Source organism: Anas platyrhynchos, chromosome 16, assembly GCF_047663525.1.
Source record: "Anas platyrhynchos isolate ZD024472 breed Pekin duck chromosome 16, IASCAAS_PekinDuck_T2T, whole genome shotgun sequence".
Classification (NCBI taxonomy): Eukaryota; Metazoa; Chordata; class Aves; order Anseriformes; family Anatidae; genus Anas; species Anas platyrhynchos.
This window is the reverse complement of record NC_092602.1, coordinates 8,269,617-8,292,537: the sequence shown is the minus strand read 5'-3', so window position 1 is coordinate 8,292,537 and position 22,921 is coordinate 8,269,617. Positions and strand designations below refer to the sequence as shown.

The window sequence follows — 22,921 nt, the reverse complement described above, 5'->3', positions numbered from 1 at the left end:
TTATGTTGCTGATTCAAAGTTACAAAACAAAACAACAAAACAAAACAAAACAACAACAACAACAGAGCACTTGAAAATTTGACATTTAAAAGCAAAGGCTAAGTAAACTATATCAAATCTTCAGTCCACTATTTCATTACATTTTAACTTGCCTCAAACAATCTGTAACAAGGCACTCAGCTAACTGCTAATTCTTAACTTTTTCGCACAGAAGTCTTACCCAGTTATTATACTATAAAGATATTAACACCAATTGGAGGAGCACTGCACAAAAGCATTGTACAGGACTGCTGTAATGTGTCACACACTTGTTTCTGTATTAGATGCAGGTACATATTTCTGAGTAAACAGTACCGAATACAGAACTAACTGTACTACTTCCGCATCAATTAGTTAGTGTCAATCAAGCTTTCCATATTGAGAGATAGGTAAGAGTTCAGTAGGTTTCACTTTTTGCCCAATAGTGTCTGGTAATAAAAGAATTTCACATGTACTATGACAATCAGTTTCATATATTCTTAAGAGATGTAGAACTGCAATCAGTGAGACACACAATGTAGGGAGATCCTGACAATTACTGCAGGGCAAAATAAAATCCTGCCAAAAGGCAAGGCGGCTTCTTAGTTTCTTGCCTACTACCTCGTTACGCTTCTATAAATGTCCACATACTTTCTCTCCTTATCTTTACACCTATGAAAACTCTTTTCCAAACCTTCCTGCTTCTTACTTGGATCTGGAGAATTAGAGACAGCATCTTCCAGTGAATCCTTATTCTGAGGCTTGAGGTTCATCCCTACAAGAAAGAAAAATGTGTTTTATTTTAAGCAACTATGCACTTTACTTACATTTCAAATACAAATAAAAAGCATGCATCAATTTTAAGAACATTATAGTTCACTGCCTTTAAAGAACTCAGGGTTCTGAACAGCAAAAAAGAACACAAATGTAACTAATGAGAAAAAAGACACCTTGGACAAAAATTGAACATCTCATCAGAAATGTTCAGTGGTTAAAACAAGCAAAAAACAACCTGCCCAAAATGGTGTAACATCTTGAAAAGGAAAAACCCATAAAAAGGCAACTTGCTAATCTCAGTCTCAGAAGCTAAAGAACTTTTAAATATATTCAGAACCCAAAACCATAATGATTTTGATTGGTTTTCTCTGTTTTATGAACAAGAGATGAGTTAGAGAAGAATAACTTCTTAAAGCACAGAATTACACATTTTTCTGCTGTATTTGCATCAGTATTTGTACAATTACAGTCAAGCAAGCCATCCAACAAAGAAAAACCCAAGTTACTCTTCAGTTGGATCAGTTCACTGAGCTGCTTCACCATGTAGCTGTATAAACAGCTGTTGTGGCACAAAAGAGGAAATGAGCAGCTGAGAAGACAAGAAAAATAGCTGACATGAAAAGCTTTTTATCAAAACACAAACTTTGGGAGGCCTCTAAACATTTAAAGGAGCTGTTTTTTTTTGTTTTTGTTTTGTTTTTGTTTTTATAAAACTGACTTTTATAGATTTATTCAGGGAATTGATATCAACACCATACCTGTTATTCTAAATAGTATTTACTAACAGAAAGGATGGTTATCTGCTTCCATGATGATACCAGTAAAACAGCAAAGGAGATGGCTCAAATTGCCATTCATCTTTCGCTAACTCCACTAATGCCACCTGCCATCTAGTTAGGGAATTGCAACAAGATTTATTTGCTCCGAACTACCATCTACCATCTGCTGGACAATAGGGACAACACACAGAATGTCAGTGTAAATAGATGCAGTGATTTTTCACTGTGAAGCACATGTTGCAGCAAAACACACTGTGGGCAGCAGAGAAGAGCCAATGAGATTCACTGAGAAATCATATTTTTGGAAATAAAAAAACCTGTTCCATTTCATATGTGACTCAAACCATAAGGGAGAAACATAAGTCAGATCACTGAGTCACACTATGGCAGCTACAGATGGCTGAGGGAGTTTAGTCAGGGAAGGTGCTCATAACAACTTGCACCAAGACAGACACAGAACAACTTCCACCATATACATGATTTATATCCAAACTACAGACGTGAAAGACTTCTATAAAATGCAAGTATGTTTATTGCCAGGATATGCTCTACATCTATGTTGTGCAAATTATATCCAGCAGCTGAAATACAGTTTAGACTTTGCTCTGGCAATTGCCATCTGGAAGGCAGAAAAAGTAAAGCATGGAAGTGAAATGTGTTCAAACAAAACCCACGGAAGGAAACAATGAAACAGAAATTACTTTTAATACAATTACGTGAAAATAAGACAAGACAGACACAAAAACTAACTCTGCTAACAAAACAGCTTTACAGCTCTGCAAAGTGTGAGCAGAGGGGAAAAACATTATTGTTTTCATTCAAATATAATTTGAAGGATGATTTTTTAAAAAAAAGTTATTCAAATTGGTTTTGAAAAAAGAACAGAAGTGTTGAATGCTAAATTACAAAAGATCAAAATTCTCTTCCATTTGTCCTGCTTAAAAAGCACATCCATAAAATCAGAAGGTAGGCTGAAAAAACATGAGAGAATGCTATTGTGGCATATTGTTCCACTTACACGATTCAAAAGACTTATTAAGAATTTCTACTGATCCGGGCCCCTGGGTAAGGTAAGAAAGAGCATTAATCTTCAGCAGAAAGCACAAACATGTGTCTTCTCTTTAAAATGTGATTAAATACTTTGGGCGCTGTCAACAACATTTGATAAACAGTGCTATGTTCAAAGAGCTTAAAATCTGAAGAAAGTGCTTTGCTAGACAACAAGAAATGCTAGAAAACACTGCATCCCAGAATTTACCATGCATAATAGGTCTGCTGCTTTACAGATGTCACTGTTAATGAGAGCTTTGTCTCCCCACACAATGCTCAGTCGCTGTTTTGTTACCTGCACCATTGCTGCCAGCCAGACCATTTGAATACTCTTCTGTTCCACTGAAGCCCAGGAAGGAGGCACTGTCACCTGGATGCCGAGAACTGGTATGTCTAGAGAAAAAAAAGGCAGCCTGTATTTTACCGCAAATACTTTTCGATACTCATGCCATTCCATACTTTTAATGAGAACTGACATAACAAATAACAAGTAATCAGCCTGCCATCTCAGCTGAGTCTTTGCAACCATGTTCCTAATGATAATTGTAGAGATGGTAATAGGCACAAAAAGCAGGACTGAAAAAGCTGTAGCAATATTCCCTATCTATCCATATTGTTGTGTTCTTTGCCTCTAGCAATAACCAATGCACTACCTTCACAGGATGGTGGAGAACTCATACATCTCCTATGAGAAAAACAAAACTTACTTACTTAATCTGATTTCATGGTCTGGAAAATCAGCATTCCAGACTGAGCAAATTGCTTTGGATGAGTATGTCATCCACAGACACCACAAAAAGATTCAGAGAATTATCAAGAACATGACAGCAGAAGATACTAGTGTTAAGACCAGAAAATTTTAACACACTACTATGTTCTTATGAAATAGTGAGAAGGCAATCATCTTATTTACTGTAGAACTATGGAACAAAGACTTTAGGATGATATAATCCCAAAATTATGCAACACACAAAGGGATTAGAGTATTCTAAAGGATAATACAAAGTGTACATGTAAAATAAGACAGAAATTCTCCTACAAAAGAAAACATGCATGAAACAATAGTTAGATTGTGCAGTTTCCTGAAAGATAGCTTGAAGACAGCAAGGAAAAAAAAAATCCCTAAAATTTAAAAAGGCAGAAGATACCAAGAGGATCCTCACTCACCCTGGACATCCTGAAACAACAGGTAACAAGAATTTCTACAAGCATTCAAGAAAGAAAAGGGGGAGAAATACCTAAGTTATTGATAAAAAAAGATATATAGGCAATTTTGAAGTTGCCTAAGGTACCAAACTGTAAACAATATTTAAGTATAATGAAAAGCAAGGACAAAATGAATAATCAGATAAAAAAACAGGTAAGAGAATATTTGGAGATTGGAGAACTGTGCAGCTTGAAAAATAGCCTAGATTAAGTGACGGATCTAAGTACTCTCACTGTAAAACCAGCCTCCCCACGCCCATGCTATAACCAGCAACAGTGGGGTGGGATCTTTCTCACTTCTCAGAGCTAACAGTCAATATAAGCTCCCAACACTGGCAAAAGCTTGTTTGTTTTTTGTTTGTTTGTTTGTTTTTAAGAGCAAACTAGTTTAAGAACATAGGTACATTCACTTACAATCCACCCCTGATGTTCATCATAGCTGCACATTTCTTAACAGCATGGGGAAGATAGGACTGAATGGACAAAACTGAAAATGCTCAACAGTTGCTGTGAGACAAAGCTATGCCCTGTGCTAAAAAACATTCTATTCTGGGATGAAGGTCACAATTATTGGGATAAGAAGTCAAGAATTAAAGACACAGGCTCTTATAATGCAATTTTGAACGATCATGGATGATTCATTGTATTGTTCATGTATTGCAAGCTGTGATAAGCTACTGCTTACCCCAAATTAGAGATAAACAATCTCCAGCCTTGCCAAAAGAGCTTTACATCTCAAAATAAAAGTACATGCTGCGTATGTGGCACTGACACAATATATTATTCAACTTACAGACCACAGCCTATAACTGCCTTAAATATATAGAACTTTATAACACACACATAACTTTAATGAAAAGGGGTGTTCATGCCAAGTCTAAACATCCTGATCCCTCCTGAGGACCTGACCTGCCAGTTGCCTCGTGGTAAGCCAGCTCAAGCAGTTCAGCAGAAGAATGTGTCAAATCCTGCTGCCCGTTGCCCTGCATTTCTGCCATATTCTGACGAGTTTGATGATGGATCTGGATAGCTTCTCCTGATGGACCTACACAATTACAGTTTGATCATTAATCATCTCATCTGTCCTGATTTCTCATTTGTATTCATTCACTTGTACCCCTTTTGTCAACACCACAGGTAAATAACTAATGGAAATTAAGAAAGCAAGTTTAGGAAAGCTTCACGAACTTGAACCTCTCGAAGCCAGCAGAGTAGAATATTCTTCTAAACATTTTACATGGCCTACTTACAAGGATTCACATCAACAGCCTCTATCTACACCTGTTCCACTGCATTGAATGCTGCAAATTCACCAATAGATGATAGTACTTCCAAGAGAAAAGGATCTCTGCTTTATCAAGGCTATAAATTTCAACCACTGTCACAGTACTTCAAGTCAAGGGTTCACACTGGTTCTCCTGTTGCTGGACAAGGAAAAATTCTTAGTTATCTAATATGCTATGAAACAGACTTACCCACAGGAAAAGTGTGCATCCAGCGCCTCCTGTTAGATGTAAGTTTCATGGGCATGCGGGATGGGGCAAATGGGTTGATCAGCGCTCGCTGGGGTGTATATCCCCCAGGCCGGATGTGCAGCATGGATTCTGCACTGCCAACGTGGAACCTCCCAGGGGCACTGGAGTCACGTTGCTGGGACTCCAGCATGTTCTCAAGGACATCTAGAAAACACAAAGTCAGTGTGAGATCATGCAGAATCCAAGCAAAAGAGTGAATTGCTTAGGGATATAAAGACTCCCCAGAGTAATTGGGAACAAGGTGAGTTGAGGAACAGGCAGGGAGATAAGCTGAAATCAATTTCAATCCAGTCTGCAAGTTACAACACAAGAAAGAATTCAGATGAGAAAGAAAATTTCACTTGCCATTACAACATTACTCTATACTGCGCCACTTTATATTAATGAAACCATAAGGAAATCACTTTCTAAGTTAACTATGAAGAATTACTCGAGAGCTTTGAGAACTCCTGAAAAATCATAACAAAAGTCTGAGGTGACAAATGGAAACCTCACAACAAGTACCCAAAGACATAGCAGAAAGCATAACTGAGCAACATATACATTTGTTTTAAAATTCAAATTTGACCACTGGAATATGGGATTAATTCCAGAGGACATAGGACACAAGATCTCAGCAAGCTAGCAGTTAGTCATTACTATGTAGAGCATTAGTGCAGTTGTTACAGTGTACACCAGATGACTAAGCAGCATTTGTTCTGTTCAACAAATAGAAATCCCAAAGAGAAAGAAGGGTCTCATTTACTACTGTATACTGATAATCAGAACACAGGAAGAATTCCAATTACTCTGACCCTTCCCTACCCATCAGTCCTATTCCGCTCACATCCCCATCCAGTTGGGCACGTTCAGCTGAGTCATAAGACTATCCTTCAAACTAAAGGAGTAACAGAAAATACCAGAATATCTGTGCATATGTTAATTGACAAGGGGGAGAACACAACAAAGATAAACGTAATGTGAAGTTCCCTGTTGGAAATCTGTTCCAAACCAGTAAGTCCAATTCCTGTAACAGGCCAAATGATATTAAGTGTCAGACAACAAGACATGAAAAGAGGCACAAAGAGCCTGCAGGGACAGAATTCTACAGTAGATCCAGCAATTGCAGGAGGAATACAATTCACCTAGAAATGAGTTGAGCTTGTGAAGATATCACATACTGTCTGAGAACAAAATTAAATTACAAGGGGAAAAAAAAAAAAAAAAGGAGCCTGTCACCACTGCTAATACACCAAGATAGCTCAGCAACACTTTGTCAAAAGAAAGCATCCAAAAAGTGACTCTTAACGACAGCAACTCCCCATGGAGAGAAGTTAAAAGCAGAGTCCCCCAGGGCTCACTAAGGCCTATTCTCATTTCACAAATTATAGGTGACCTGGATGATAAGAAGTTACTTGCATATGTCCACATTTGCAGACAGGCACAAGAGAATAGTCAAATATTAAGGAAGGCAATAGGCAAGGGAAAAGAGCAAATCAGTATCAGGACACTTCTATTTAGAACAAGCCAATTAAAAAATGCAATGGAATTGGACAGGATAAAGTGAGAATGCATACCCAGCCATAGCTGGAGCTGCAGAACAGCTGTAGTATGAATGCTAATATGAGCACCATCTTCCCTGTGCTGGCCTGGCAGGGGCCAGCACGAACTTCCATCTTCTCTCTCCCCTCTCACCACCTAAGGTACTGTCCCATCTGCCTCAGGCTGACCTCTGGTGCTGGTATAGCCCAAAGAGCTGCTGACTTCATACTGATGCAGATGAGGCCGTGGGATCATCAGGATGTTGGAGATCTTGCCCAGGGAGCTGTCATCGGAAGCCTGGCTCCTCACCTCCTCTGGAGGTAAAGTGCGGCTCTGCAGAGAAGGGCTGCATGAGACATCATAGGAACTAGAGCTCTTCCGGGTACGACTTTCTCTCTCCCTCACAGACCTGCTGATAAGAAACATATATGCAGTGATATGAAATCATAAGAGATCAATTCATTCTTTAATTATCAAGGGGCTTGAACAGACCCAAGTCATGTAAAAGACTCAACAGCTGAACTCAAAAAGAGGACTAACAAGAAGCTATCACCATTTTTTTGACTATGTGGATATTACATACTTCTGTGCATTATGCAGTAGAAGAACACAACACTAAAATGCTTCCAGCACAACAGCTGTGAAAAGAGTATGCTTGACCCTTGAGGCAGTTCTACAGACATCACACCAAGCTAGTAATATAAACGTGGTCTATAAGATACTAGAACTGAGCCCATGCTGCTAGGAAAATTTAGCTAGAGGAAAGCTACATGAAATTACTAACTACTACTAAGTTGTACTGGTATTTCCAGTGTGGATAGCTACTCATACTAACAACAAATGTGTCCACTTGCACAGATTCCTCAGATTTAGGCAATACCATTGAAAGAAGGCAAGCCAAAGAATACTTCAGAAGTTCATCAATCCCACATCCCTGAAAAAGCACTAAAATTTACACATTTTTCAGTTAATTTGGCCAGGACCTGAGGATAATAGAGCTTTCTTCCCAGAGGGAAGGCCATGAATTATTTTGGAACCAGTACTGAGATTCTCTATTTCTTCTTTCTTCCAGAAAAGCACCATTTTCAGGGAAGATTCCTCACCACTCTCTTCAGCACCAGTTACTAAGCAGTGCATTAAACTGATGTTATTTCTACAACTACTTTCTTACTTTGCCCGAAAAATCAGCTGGAAACTCAGCCAGGGAGACTAACTTCATTCTTCAGACAAAATTAAAAATGTATCAAAAAATGAATGTATACACCTTTTCATAGATCCAACACGTTGTTTTAGAAATACAATACCAAACAACCAGCAGTAATAGTTACAGATACAGCTTTTTGTTCAACTGTAAGCTTGTGGAGCTTAATTCGCCTCATTTTTCTGAAAGCACATTGTGCATCAAGAAATGCACCATAACACTGCTGCTCTAGAACCAGTACATTCACAGTCCTCTTACCTGAAAGTGGTACAGCGCTGGGCTCTGGATGGGCCTGGTAGTCTGAACACCTGGGCATCATAGCCATCATAATCAACCTGGATAGGCAGGGCATTCTCAGCATCTTTTGGTGCCCCTAATGCTGAAATAAAATCATATAACATTAGAACCTCTTTCAAGAATGCTCAAGATCTGCATGGCAGAAGCATACAACTCTCACCACTAAAACGCATAGATTGAAAAAAACTGTATACAACAGTTTGATGATCAGAACAGCTAGAGCAGATGTCGGCTCAAGTATCGAAGTCTGTGCCTCTGAATCAGAGTTGCTGAGGCTCCAATATCTTTCCCTGTATATCCATGAGATTAAATCAATAATCAATAAATAAATCCTTGTACGGACAGATGCCTCGGACCACAGAGAGAACTGCACATTTTTAAAACAACTTTACAGAAATGGACTGCTTCCCTTCCAGAACACACCCATTATTAAAATGAGGTGGTATACGAAGAATGCAGGCTTCTTCCATTGTAATCTGTAGGCATAACACCGACAGCATCCCAAGCCAGCAAATGCTCTTCCTGTCCCATTCTCGTGAATGCTAGTGCTAGCTCACCAGCCTGACACCACCTATTTCTCTACCCAGGTGACAAGCAGTCAGGATAGAAACTCCTGCCTCCCTCCTTATTAGTTATCTGTTGAGAAGGCAATTCATATATGCACATTAACATCCTGGATGACGATTATGTGGTTTTCATGTTTTTCTTCAATAATTGTCCTTTCCAGCATTTTATTAACAGTGGTTTGCTGTTAATGCCATTGTCTTACTACAGCTGTTTGTTAGTCTAGGAGTCAGTGGGACAGATCATTCCAGAACAAGATTACTCACAGGCATCTCGGCTATTTTTTGCTTTCTCAGTCAGTGGCTGGAGGGTCCAATAAAGGAAGTGTGAAGTTACCAGGAAAAGGAGAGAGAAAAGAGAAAAGGAGAAGGGAGACAGTCAGCATATTCTAAGGAAATATCCTCCAGCATGATAAAAGCATCAAACTTTAGAATTTATCCAGCTTACCCTGTGAGACAGCCATAACACATTTTAAGTATGAAATACTGATACTCGGTCACAAACCACAGTGTAAAACATCTTTGCCAACACTCTTCCTCTTCTCCACAGAGTTTGCCATTAAAGCACTAAACTATTTTTATGTTGGCTAAAACATTTCTCAAATAGTTTAATCCTAGAAATTATACATATTTAGAAACCAGTCCCTCATTCACAATCTCTACAACAATCCTTTACAAATTTGTTTGCACTGTCTCTTAAACACAGAAACTTAGTGACCATTGTTGCTAGAAGGATTCTGATGCTTGGCTGAGAAAAGATCTGACAAGCTAGTATGAAGAAAAGATAATCAGAAAGACACCTACTTTTCTCCCTGCCAGCTTGATCCGCGGAGTGAAGCTGTTACATAGGAGCTGGCTTTTGGATGTGTAGAAACTGAAATGGAAAGACAGAGTGGTTCAGCTGTCTTCTAGGAATTGAACATGGCTGGTTAACTACATAGCTTTTTGAGCTAGCTGTTAAATGAAAAAAAAAAAAAAAAAAAAGGATACCTCTCTTTGCCTAACATGACATCTGAAGAACACTGGCAAATGATTAACTAGAGAGAATCTATGATTCCCACACAACCTCAGTCTAGACCTCCTCCTAATATGCTGATATCTGCATTCCCCAGTTCATTTCCTCTTTCTACTGAAAGATATCAGCTTTCACTATCCATACAGTACTGCACAGTTCACACGACTCTTTCCCTAATTTACATGACAGTAATGAGTCACATCAATTTCTTGAAAACTAAGGACCTCCACCCATTTGAAGTAATTTATTCTTTAACATCTGTTTCTTGTCATCTGAATCTTTTAAATCCTGCCCTTCTACAAAGCCTTCAAACGCCTCTTTCATCTTAGACAAGGACCAGATGCCTTCGAACTACTTGAAAAGACTGGGTATAAGCAACACTTGAATGATTATTGGTCAGGACAGTCAGTCAATGCATGCATATAAAATGAGTTATTAAAAGGCAGAGAAAAGTTCTACTGCAGAACAAGGACTGCAGAAGTAGTTCTTATTCTGAGCCCTGATCTCTGTCGGTAGGGAGAAGAGAGAGTATTATGACACCATGTTTAACAGAAAGCATAAAGAAAACCTACCGTGCCTTGGAGTAAAGCAAAGTAAAATTAGGCTTGTTTCCTGTAACTGTTCCAACATTTACCCATGTTTTCACATTCTCTTTACCCATAACTGTTCATTTGAGATGTATTTACTTTCACTAATAACCAGCTTAGTTGAAGTGACAGTATTTTTTTTAAGCATCCTGACTGACTTTGAGCATAGTTAAGGCTACAACTTAGTTGGAAAGAGAGCTTAAGATTAAGACCTTTTCCTCTGCAAATTGCCTATCACCTCTTACATACCGCATTGACAACCAGAGTTCTAAAAGAATACTCCTACTTATGCAAGACTACTGTAATATCTGTCTCTGCTTTGCAAGCAGAGCAGAGGAAATAAGCTATGGAAGAAGAAAGAATTCAACAGATGTATAGAGAGGAAAGCACAGCAGAAATGTTTTCAAAAGATTGGTATCTTCTCAGGAACCTTAAGCGTTTACCTACCTATGGTTTATCCAGTGCGGAATATTGTAGTCGTCACCCAACCTGGAATCCCCAGGTCCACAGCGATTATGGAGCTGTAAGAGAAATTCCAAGGCAAAGCAACTAGTTGTGTCTATCTATTCACAAATGCAGTAACATTTCTACTAGGAACAGAGAAGGGAACAGAAGGATGCATTACCTTAAAGAGTGGTACAGCATGCAGTGGTTGTTCTCCCATGCAGACCAAGTCCACACCAATCCCTGTAAACAAAGAACAGTAGAGTTCAGCTATCCTCCAAACAGGACTGATGTGCTAATCCAAAGACTGCCAACTTGAGGTGAACCCCCACTTTGTATTCATACCAAATTTAAAAATATAATCATACTGAAAACGGAAATGGTAACCAGCAATCCCATGGTATGGCTGCAGACCAACAGTGCCAATGGGGACATATAAGAAGTGCTTCTTCTAAACTAGGTGCAGGATTATCCTGCAAGAGGAAGGTCTGCACAGACTGATGAAATGCTCCACTATCATAAACACAAATAAATACCCCCAACTTCTCTAAAAATCTAGCCATTTCAATACAAAGCGTGGACACAAGCCTTCCAGCTGTAACCCCTCTTTTCCAGAGTACAAAAGTTACAACACATACTTTTTCAGAGCAAGAAAAGGCTAGAGCTTTTCCAAATACAACCATTAGCCTTCATAAAAATTGCAAATAGTCTCCAGTTATTTACCATTGTCTATCATCCGCTGTTTGGTTAGAATCATAAGGAGGCGATCGACTTCAAACACCCCAACACCAGGTGTGATAACCACAGACATCTGGCCGGTCCGATCAAAGTTCCGGTTTATATAATGCTTGTCAAACACTAAAAAAGAGTCAGAAAATACAAGAAAAAGATGCTGTAGTTTTCAGAGCAAAGGAGGTGACTACTAATACCAGGATTAAGCAAATTGCACAAAACCCATGCAAAAGTGAAAGTAATTGAATGTAGCATTGTCCAACCAATAAATGTCAATATAGATACAGGTAAGAGATAGTAGTTAGGGCAGAAGAGAAAATGGAAACTGGATACATCAATATGAGTATTTTTTTCATATGCTTAGTGTTATATTAAAAAAAACAAAAAAACAACAACAACAAAAAAAACACATCTCAAAAAAAAATCTTGAAAACAAAAAAAACCTACATCATAAACCAAAAAGGTAAAGTTCATTGCTAATCACTAAGTAACATATTGTACTCTGTCTCATGCAAGTAACAGAACAGCCATTAAGAGGACAGAAAGATATCAGATGTAAAGAATCACAGAAGAGCAGATCTTTGGAAATCCCATCAAATTCACCTCCCTGCTAAAAAGATGGATCAACTTCATTCACCAAAGTCACATTTGCTCTAACCCACTTTTGAAAGGCTTACGAAATAAAAAATACCAACTTCTGTTGCAAGAAGTTGGCATACAAATAAACAGCTAGAAGAAAAAAGTTTCATCCAAACAAGGCTCTGTAAATGGTTTCTGAAGCCCAAACTACCCAATTCTTAGTTATGAGAGTCATTAAAAAACAATTTCTTCTGAGGCAGAAAATGATAGTTATACCACTTAACATTTCGCTCCTTTACTTGGTGTTAAGGAACAGACAAGAGTTCCTTAACAAGATAAGTCAACACCCATTTATTGAAAGCTACTTTAGTGGTTCCTCCTCTGTACATTTTCATCCATTGTTCACAACTTACCATTGAATGAAAGATTTATGGCCTCCAGGTAGTTCCCTTGTGCTGATGTAGAATTGTAACCTGGAGGAAAGCCCTCTGGACAAGCATTCAGAAAAAAAAAAAAATTATCATTCTTGTATAAACTAGCTCTTGAAAAAACAAAACTGCATTTGAAATAAGCCCTATTACATCAACAATTTACAGGCTGAATTGGTGCATCTCACAGAAAGATACATGCAAAATAACTTTCTTGGGTGCTTTCAAACCAAACAAAAAAAAAGCAAGAGAATAAAAGCATTGTATTCTTTTACCTGCTTGCTCTAGTCGTACCAACACAGGATACTGGATGAAAAGCTTTTTAATGGTCACAAGCAATGAGGTCCACTCTTCTCGTCTCTCATTCTGAACTACAACTCTAGAAAGACCACAATTTAGTAAGCATCATGAAAGGAAGCTACATAGAAGCAACGAGGCAGCATTTTAGAACTACCGTGTATTTGTAGTAGTTAAGGAATAGATGCACACAAAGCTGGGCATATCCATAACAAGAAGACTTTAATCTCTTGATTATAAACAGGAAAACATTTAGAACATCACATATTAAGTAATGTCACTGTTCTGCGAAGTGGTAAAATACTTAACAAGTTTAGAATTAAATGACAGCCTCAACAGCTGCATTTATTGTGACCATCAGCTAAAGATATAACAGCACCTACATGAAAAAAACTGTGCTTTCAGTAATGGCACTCTTTCCATCTTACCAAGCCTTACGCAAAAACTACTCCCGACACTACAGAACTTTTAGGTTCACTGGCATTTCCAGTAAGATGCAAACAATACAATATTTACATGCAAGTGCAAGACTAACCTAGTAAACATGAGTGTGCATTCACAGGCGGAACAATGCGCTGTCAGTTTCAGAGAGATGTTTTTCACACTCCTAATTCTTAGCAAGGTCCTACAGCTAATAACTTGATATTCTCCACAAGGGTTGACCATACACTGAGAGACAAGAGATGAAAGAACTGGAAGACATACTTGTAAAAATCTTCATAAAATCTTCCCTCATGATCCTGCCGAATTGATGCACGGTGTGTTTCAGGAAATTCATCTGAAATGGAGGCAGTTATAATTTTATCCTATGTTCGCGTATAGAAGCAACTCTTGTCTTTTCTAATGAGGAGCTTTTTTACATTATAAAAAAGAGTAACTCTGATAAATATTATATCTCCTACACAGTATTTAAATTGGTTTTAAAACAATGTGACAGCATGAGTAGGAGGAAGAAAATTTGCCACAATCTTCCATGCATAGTTTTCACTGCAGTACTGTCAGGAGAATGGCTGTGTATCCACTGTGCTTAGTAGGACATGGGCATAAAAAAAAAAAGCATAAAAAAAGTCACTGCCAGCCAGTGATGACCTTTCAAGAGAGAAAGGGAAAGGTTAAAAATAGTAACATGAAAATATATAATTTACTTACCTATAGATTTTGCTTCGTAAAATGTTCTAGAAAATAGAACAACTGTCACTTCATGGCTGCAATTCTTCTCCTGTCCAGGAAGAATACATGAAAAAAGAAAACCTTACACATCACACTCAGGAGAAAACTGTGCACCCATGCATGGATACATCTAGATACACAAATAGTAACACCCTCTTTCCCTCACACCTAGGACCTAGAAAAAAGTGGATTGCTGTATTTATACATCTGCAGAAGTACTGCATACGCCTATATGCCTCTGTTAAGTAACATAATGCTCTGTCCTGACAATTCTGTTCTCCTGGGCTATATTGTATTTAAAAGAAGCACCCTTAATTACTCTCTTTAAAGAAACTCCTCTCTGCAGTTGCCAGGATACAAGATTTTTTTGTGTGTAAAAAAATGCAGTTGACTCAATTTGTTTGAATACATAAACATAACCACTTGCAGCAATTTGATACTCTTATTTGCTACTGCTCAGAGAGATACCCCTAACAATTCCAGAGAAATAAAATGTTAAAACCTCACTGAACATTTAACAGTGCTGATGCACACAATGGAACTGATGAGCTAAAAAGAGCATACAGGCCATCCCCTTGAAAGGAAAAGCTTGAAAATCCTTGGTCTGAGTGAGCCCGTGGATGCTCAGGCACATAACCAAAATTGTATACTAGTACCACAAGAAAAAGAGGTGTCTTACAGATATATCACGCAGGGCTCCTAGTAACTTTCCAATGGAGGAAATGAATAAAAGGGCACAATGAAAAAAGGGACAAATCTGTTGCTCTTGTTGACGCTTGGGACCATCACGAACTGTCCTTTGCATAGATTGCAGATAGGTTGCAGATTTTGTATCTGCCTTGAGTACTACTACAGTTCTCTTATTTACGTCTGCAGGAGCCTGCTGCCTAAGACATTTTCCATAGCTCTGTGGCTGAAAGGATTTCAGTCACCAATTCTGTCCTCTCCTCAAATGCAGGACTGCTAACAGCAGTTGTACCTTGCTCTGAGCCAGGTCATGAGACAGGGTATGGCTCTTTGTTGTTCAGCTGTAAGAGACACGGAGGCTTTGTTGTTGTTGATACTATTTTTTTTTATTTTTTTTTAAAGAGACCTTCACCTCCAAGGAGTTTGTGTATCATCAGTGGCTTATACACTACAGCCTGGAACCCACCCACGCTAAACTATAGCAACACTAATCAAACTACACAATACCAGGAAAGCATTCAGAACTGAATCCTGAACAATTAAGATTGTGTAAAACAGACTTGTGCATCACTGCACAACCATGAACAACTGTATTACACGTTTAGTGACTTAAGTCCAGTCACAGACCCACCACAAAACCAAAACAATTGCATGATAACACCACAGCAGATACAACAGATCAGTAGTGGAGACACTTGGCACATATGATTTACCTGCAGTAACCACTCTTTTGATGCCCAGGAGCCATCTCTCATAAACCTTACCACTGCCTGACACAGCCTGGGTCTTCCTCAAAGTGGCAGACCAGTGCGTTCATTAGGATGGCACTGCATTGCTCTTTCAGAACAGGATGAACAAAGCAACTACTTACCTTCCATTTTGTGAAGAGATCAGCAAGGAAACCATTCACAGCTTTCTCAAAGTACAAGTCCCCTGCAAAGTAAACACACCCAAAGCATCAAACAGCAATTACTTCAACTATGGGGTATGTTTAATACCACGATTCTAGGCAAGTTATTTTTATTAGAATCACAGCAAAATATCTTGGTGTGTGCACACTGAATGCTAATATTACTAAAGCAAAGAGAGCAAAAAGGATTAAAAAGCAGGACTGTTTCAGATGATGTAAACAAAACTGTTGTATTGTCAAAAAGGACCTGACCTTTAAATTCATTTTCCCAACACATTTGCAACATGCTGGGTAAGCATCTGTACTGTCTTTTAGGAACAGTATTTACAACTGATTCCCTGCTCAGCTTTGAATAGTTGCCCAGTTGCATATGCTTAAGCACATGGTCAAAGGAAGGGGTGAGAGGTTTGCTAAATATTAAGCCAAGTAAAAAAACAAAAAACACAGGACAATGACATAGTTAAGTGGCTCATTCTCAACTCCTGAAGTTTAAATACTTCTAGCTAGCTCCACCTGGCCTAAAAGAGTGTTTTTCCATCCTGGCTAAGCCAAAATCAAGCGAAATCTAGAACACTGAGGCCCTCTTTGCAAAGGACTTCGATTCATTTCTGGTTTCAGGATTCATACAGGCTTGCCCCTGCCCTCATCACCAAACATGTTCACATCCACAGAAAACATTTCCTAGGTTTGTAGTCAGTTGGCCCCCATGAATTAATGACTGAGATAAAAGAACCCAGACTGTATGTTAAGGACAGGAAAACTTTGGAATACCATGAGAGAGAAATGCATGGCACTGTGAATAACAGTCTAAGAGGACACCATAACACACTTCAGAGCAATGTCTGAGCCAAAAGCAGAACATTTTAGTTTTCTAATGGTGGCAGAAATACATCATAACAGCAGTTTCATAATACAGACAGAAAGGATAGCTCCTGCCATTCACAATCAGGCAAGCCAGTTAACCACGTACCATAGATATCAAAATCCCACATTTCACAGCTCATCTGGATAAAAATGTAAACCATGGCAGAAGTGGAGCGGAAGACCACCTGCAGAGGAATGAAAGATCTTTTTTGAACAAGGTACATTCACTGAAAGTAACAAATGCACAATTTAACTACCATATAACTTATATGACTGGGCCCACTGCATCATCAGGTATTTCCCCACCAAGGAACTGGCATTTCAACAGCCCAAGTAATTCCTAGTGCTGTCAATGAAAAAAACATTGAAATTTTCTCATCGTTCATTCTCCTGAATTTGATGTAATTTTTCAACTTGCAACACAGTCATTCAAATGATCCAAACACGTCAGTATGCAAGACAGAATTACAAGAAACTTGGGATGAAGGCGGGGGGGGGGGGACGACACACACAAAAAACACTTTCTTTCCCCTACTCCCTGAAATCTTACCCGGGTATCCTCACTGATGTATCCACAAGTGACTTTCTCACTCTTAACCCACAATTCACCTGCTTGTGCCCTGGAAGAAAAAGAGTTCATAATATTTACTAGCTGGAGTGAATCTGAAGACTATAGAATCAACATTTGAGTAAATAAAGGATGTACCAAAATTGTGCATTCAAGAATGACTTGAAGGCAGAGTAGAAGTTTATTCAGATAGAAAGCCATCTTTAATCAAAAAGATGTTAAACAGCTGTTCCCTCCTGCATCTGCACACTTGCTTGTCCCTTTGTCATCTCAACAGCAACTGAAGCAACCCCCTTCTGAGCTGTTACTAATTTTTGGGAAGTGAGGGAAATATTCTAATAGGTGACCAAAAAATTATTTGGCATTCACCAGAAGCAGCAAGTGTGGTTAGCTGTCCTATCATTAGTTTCTTCCATCCCAAACCAGACAGAAGCCTTTCCCACCCCCACACTGCAGAGAGAAGTCTGCAGAAGATTAAGAGAACAATAAACTGACTTTTCACAGAAGATGCTCATCGTTGATCTGAAGTCGTAAGTAACAATATGCATTCAGAGGAATGGCAGCTGTAGATTTTCACTGACAATATATTCTTTTCACTGACTTTGGAAGTATTTTTAACATTTCCATCATTTAAAGCATTTATCTTTATGCTTGCCAGTTAGGGCATAGATTTCTCTGTTACTCTATGTATTTTCCTATATCCAGGCATAAAGCACATAATGCACTGACCTGATACCTGCAAATTCCACCTTTTGGGTCACATATGCACATGTGCTGACCTAAGAAAGAACAATTACAGGTGTTAAAAGAACATTAGGCTTGGAGTGAGCAGACAGATTTGCAAAAGAATGGAAAATGCTCAAACACAAGACTTCTGCCATAAAAAACATTTAAACTAGAACCTCTTCTAGGCAGCATGGAAAATAGTTTTTAACAGATGCTAAATTTGATTGGAATCATTTCTCTAATTCACCGTCCCTAGAAAACTCGAAGACTGCTCTTCAGAGATACAGAAACAAAAAAAATCTGATAGTTAATTATTAAGCAGTATCATCCAAGAGAGGGTACGTTAGCATACTTCTACTTGAAAAACAGCTGGATTTAATTCCTTCCAAAGGCAGTAAATCACTAAAATTCAGAACATGAGAAAAAACTCTCAGCAGCATTTCAGTACCCAAGGCAGTAATTAAAATCACTGCAACAGAGTAGGAAATGATGGAACTTATTATTTTCTATAACATTTATGTTTATTTCTCCAACTCTAATGTCCTACTTAAAGCTTTCATTCCTCAGGAGTTCGTGACACTGGTCCTGTTCTAAGGTTTTTTTGTTTTGTTTTTATTTTTTTATTTTGTAAAAAGCTTATTTTCTTTTACAGCAAGGAAAGAAAAATGTACGTAACCTCCTCAACCCTGCACATGAGGACTGCATAGGCCTTACCAAACTTTTCTTCAGTCGCCACATATCCCCACGCCCAATATACTGATCTTTAAAAGTCAGCTCCACCAAGTCCAAGGTCACGTCCTGGGAAACAAAAGGAAGCGCTTAAATTTTACTGTTTGTTTCTAATACAGCACCCTTCAATTGTTCCGCTAAGAACCCAATGCACAGTCAGGGCTGTTCTAGAGCAATTCAATACTCCTAACAGACATAACACAAAAAGTAAACCCCATCAGAACAACCACCAGAGTTATGCATGTAGCTGGAACATCTGCAAGCTGCAAGACAATGCACCAGGATTACCTGTTCTACAACTCTCAAAGCAAACTAAAAGCACAAGGGGAACAAATGAGTTCCATTGTTCATAACATTAAGGAAACCTAGCTTTCTGCAAGTTTTTGTCTTGTACTGAAGGTAAACTGACTGAAGCCCTTTAGCTAGTTGGACATCTACAAGAGATGCCTCTCTTGCAAGGTTCTCTGGTGTGAAATAACGCAAATCCATGCCATGGCTTTTCTTTTGATTGGGGCACTTACAGTTTCCTTTCTCTCTGCTTGCTTACCTTCAATTTCTGGAGTGTAAATGTAGTTAAAATTTCTAAATTTTTATCAAGCAGGTGCATAGACTTCAAGAGTGTGGGGATGGTGGGGAGAGAAGAAAGAGTCCCATAACAAATACAAATAGTGAAATTGCGCAAAACTTATTTTCTTTGGAAAGAAGGGCAAAATCCATTTCAGTTTTTAAAAAAAAAAAAAAAGGCCTTTTTTACAACACTACTGTAAACAGAAATTCACAAAGCCCCAATGTGAGCTAAGTGACAGGACAGATAGGAAAAGTTTCAAAACCACATACCTTTGGGTCAACAACATTCACATGGACATCCTGGTATGGCCGAAGACGGAATACCTGTGCAACAGTCTGATCTACACTTATGGTTTCTGCCACAACAATGAGAAAAGACAGAAAAAAGAACTTATGGAAAAGGTTCCAGGTGATTTGCAAGTACAAAAGCAATATAGGTTGGTGTGAAAACTTAGGGCCTTAGCAAAAGACAACTTCTTTCAACTACTGCCCAATTTAAGATTCATTAAAATCCAAGCAGGGGAGATAAGTGAAAAGTTTAGTCTGAATTAATTCCTGCAAGAAGAAAAGACACGTAGCCATTCAAACAGTACAGAAACAAAAATTGAAGGCTTTTTTCAAACTCTACCTCACATTAACTCAACCAAAAGCAGATTTAAAGTTGGCTCTTCACTTTTTGATAAAAATGATAATCCTTCCATCCCTAACCAGACAAAGCCATGATCTTAACAAGCTGAAGTACGTGCATTACTCAATCACAGATACAGTCCAATCACACAACCACTGTCTGTGATTTTACTACGCATACCATGAGCCTAGAGATTTACCTTTCTGTAAATCTTCCTTCAGTGACTTCACTTGTAGGAGCAGGGGGCTAGCATGCAAGAAAGAAAAAAGGTAAATGAGTTGAGACACCAACAGTCTACTCTGGATAAATCACTTTCAAAACTGTTTAGTAACACAGAGCAGGAGATAGGCTAAACAGAAACATTAGTATTTTTTGGAAAGCTTCAATACACCATGCTCTCTGCCTGTCACCCTGAGATGTTCTTCCTATTATAACTATAAGGTACTCTTTAGGTAAAGATGATACTCTAAATGGGGAAGTAAGTCACACAAGATCTCAGAATCTCATACAGATATACTCCTACTCTTCAGACATAGGCTGCAATATGAGCAGCTTCACAATGAAGGTTCGTGTTTTTATAGCAAACAAGGAAGTTTTAATTTTGCCTAGGAGATACTATAGAATGGAAGACTAATCATTAGGTAACAGCAGCTCTATGAATAAAATAGACGTAATTGACCTCTCCACATTCAGGTGCTACTTGCCCTATGAAAGGTCAGCAAACAACAAACACAAAGAATTGCACAAACTTGGAGGAAGAGCTCCCACTACAGTTATCCCCTTTACTTTTATTTAGAAGAAAAAACAAACAAACGTGGCAACCTCCTGAAGCAAAGTTATCCAAGTCCAAAAGAATTTTATCCTCTAAATTTCTACAAGAAAATTATCCTGTAAACCTAGGAGCTGCTGTACATGAACATGCCCTTTCAACATTCTAACCACACTCCACTAACAAATAGTAGCAAAAAGAGAATTCACCTGTATTCATCATTGGGATGTGCAATTTCCACAACATCTCCCAGCTTGATTTGAAGAAATACTTTAGGATTCACCACCAGTTCATCATCTTCAAGATATAAATGAATGCAGAAAACTACAGTTAACAAATATATAGCAAACACAGATACTTACACATTTATACACACTAGCTTGCTCAACATAAATTCACTAGCCCAGGATTAACACATCACTAATGCGCCACATTCACGACACAATATGGCCTCTATGCAGCCACTGCAGTCTGGCCAATCTTGTGACCAAAACTACTTTCAAATCACAGGACTTTCACAAAAGACTTGCTCAGCAAAAGAGCAGGCCTTTCCTAGGCAAGAAGAATATTCTTTTGTACTTTTCATATCACAAGCACCAGCAGGAAAGTAGGTGTCTATAGAATCTTTTTAGCAAGCTTAAGTAACACACTGATTTTAAGCCTACAACTAGAGAACAATCACTAAATGATATTCTAAGTTCACAGAAACATAAATTCTGACCATATACCTACCTACATGCCAAAATAATTCATTAACTAAGAGTGACAGACATGTCAATTACGAATCACTGAAATACAGGGTTAAAAGACAAGTAACAAAACAAAAGGGAAAGAAATAGGATGAAGCAATTTTATTTTACAGGTCTAATTTCATTCCTTTCTGACAAATAAATGTAATTTTATTCTACCTTACTATTAGAAAAGAGCCTTCCACAGTCTGGCTGGTGATACTGCTACAACAAAATTCCACCTTCACCATTTTGTTAATAGCATCAGCAAATCGGTTCATTGATTTGAAGTAAAAAAGTACTGGTCACACTGTTAAGAGCCACGAGATACTGACCACTGCCTCCAAAACCCTTCTTGTGTATGACGAGCTTGTACACCTTATTGGTTCTCATCTTGAATTCAAGTTCTTCTCAGCTGCTTTGAGTAAAAACAGTTGAAGACATCTTGCATATCTAATATGGAAATGAAAACAAACATGGACAAACATCTTGTTATTACAAAATTATTCTGTATACTCTGTGTGTGAACAAAGGGTACTGTATCACCACATGGTCAAGAACGCCACACTCGAAAGGCTGACGACACGTTATACAGTTTAATAAATGTCAAACTAAAAGCTTAGAAATTATGTCTCTTCTATCAGCACTGCTATCAGAGCTAGCACTGCTCTCTAAAGATCTACCTTTTGTATTTCAAGGATAAATTCCTAACCCTGTGTTAAATGCAGTAAAGTGAACACCCAGACTCACACCCACTACCAACTGTATCTTCTGTTTTCGTCCCTGTACTGTGCGCTCTTGTACCACAAGTGGATTCCCCTACTTCCTCACGGCTTTTTCCGTCTTTCACAGCCATCGGATTCCGCACCTGGCCGATTGCACAGCAGCGCCGCAGCGCTCGGGCCAGCAGAGGGCAGGCAGCTGTTCGCACAGATGAGGCCAAGCAAACATTGGCTGTTTTGGCACTTTGCATTAAACACTTCAATTGCATCAACGACCGCGGTTTTTTCCCCTGCTACTTGAAAAGTAAGCAAAGCATATTTCGACAGAGGGCATTTACTGCTACAATGTAGTTTTTTTAGCAGCGTGCTTAAACTGAAAGCTACCAGTAACGAGATCCTCTTCGGTAACGACTACAGATACATAATTACATGACAAGTTTTTCAACTTCTAGAGCACGTTTGCTGTAGCTGTGCTCTTACGGAGCGCGCAGAGGCTCCTACATCAACCCGAGGCGTGCGGGGGAACCTGCAAGCAGCCCTCCCGAACAGTGCACACGCAGGGCAGGAACAAGCCGTGCCCTGTGGGCTCCCACAAACTCCCTAGGACCGAGGAGCTCTCCACAAGCACTGCGCTCCCCGGCCGGGCGTGCAGCGAGCAGGGCCGCTGCCGGTCAGCCCGCCCCGGAGCGCTCAGGGCCCCGTCACGGAGGCTCGGAGGCGGGCCGGGAGCGCGCAGGCCGGTGGCCCAGCTCCTCACCCGGCCGCTACGGGACGGGGGGAGAAAGGCGGGGGCCCCGAGCCGCTCCCCCCCGCTGTCGGGGCGC

At 39.1% G+C, this 22,921-nt stretch overlaps 1 protein-coding gene across 11 annotated transcripts in view; it reads right to left on the bottom strand.

Moving 5' to 3' along the window:
* DEPDC5 (DEP domain containing 5, GATOR1 subcomplex subunit) overlaps nucleotides 1-22,921 on the bottom strand; it is a 46,551-nt gene that overhangs the window by 23,478 nt on the left and 152 nt on the right. For 5 of the 11 annotated variants that reach the window (XM_027469685.3, XM_027469689.3, XM_027469687.3 and 2 more), the window contains exons 2-25: nucleotides 21,711-21,828; nucleotides 20,857-20,944; nucleotides 20,078-20,124; nucleotides 19,521-19,606; nucleotides 18,669-18,752; nucleotides 17,958-18,007; nucleotides 17,211-17,280; nucleotides 16,767-16,845; nucleotides 15,758-15,819; nucleotides 14,179-14,248; nucleotides 13,735-13,807; nucleotides 13,008-13,111; nucleotides 12,718-12,792; nucleotides 11,717-11,851; nucleotides 11,175-11,236; nucleotides 10,997-11,070; nucleotides 9,752-9,821; nucleotides 9,215-9,251; nucleotides 8,346-8,466; nucleotides 7,075-7,298; nucleotides 5,306-5,509; nucleotides 4,740-4,875; nucleotides 2,920-3,017; nucleotides 728-793 (exon numbers count right to left, since the gene is read on the bottom strand). In XM_027469685.3, the coding sequence (XP_027325486.1) occupies nucleotides 728-793; nucleotides 2,920-3,017; nucleotides 4,740-4,875; nucleotides 5,306-5,509; nucleotides 7,075-7,298; nucleotides 8,346-8,466; nucleotides 9,215-9,251; nucleotides 9,752-9,821; nucleotides 10,997-11,070; nucleotides 11,175-11,236; nucleotides 11,717-11,851; nucleotides 12,718-12,792; nucleotides 13,008-13,111; nucleotides 13,735-13,807; nucleotides 14,179-14,248; nucleotides 15,758-15,819; nucleotides 16,767-16,845; nucleotides 17,211-17,280; nucleotides 17,958-18,007; nucleotides 18,669-18,752; nucleotides 19,521-19,606; nucleotides 20,078-20,124; nucleotides 20,857-20,944; nucleotides 21,711-21,768 (2,173 nt within the window). In that variant the 5' untranslated portion in view covers nucleotides 21,769-21,828. Of the gene's footprint in view, nucleotides 1-727; nucleotides 794-2,919; nucleotides 3,018-4,739; nucleotides 4,876-5,305; nucleotides 5,510-6,921; nucleotides 7,299-8,345; nucleotides 8,467-9,214; nucleotides 9,252-9,751; nucleotides 9,822-10,996; nucleotides 11,071-11,174; nucleotides 11,237-11,716; nucleotides 11,852-12,717; nucleotides 12,793-13,007; nucleotides 13,112-13,734; nucleotides 13,808-14,178; nucleotides 14,249-15,757; nucleotides 15,820-16,766; nucleotides 16,846-17,210; nucleotides 17,281-17,957; nucleotides 18,008-18,668; nucleotides 18,753-19,520; nucleotides 19,607-20,077; nucleotides 20,125-20,856; nucleotides 20,945-21,710; nucleotides 21,829-22,854; nucleotides 22,877-22,921 lie in introns of those variants that run through there. The other 6 variants (XM_027469686.3, XM_027469691.3, XM_027469688.3 and 3 more) reach the window with 3 other exon arrangements.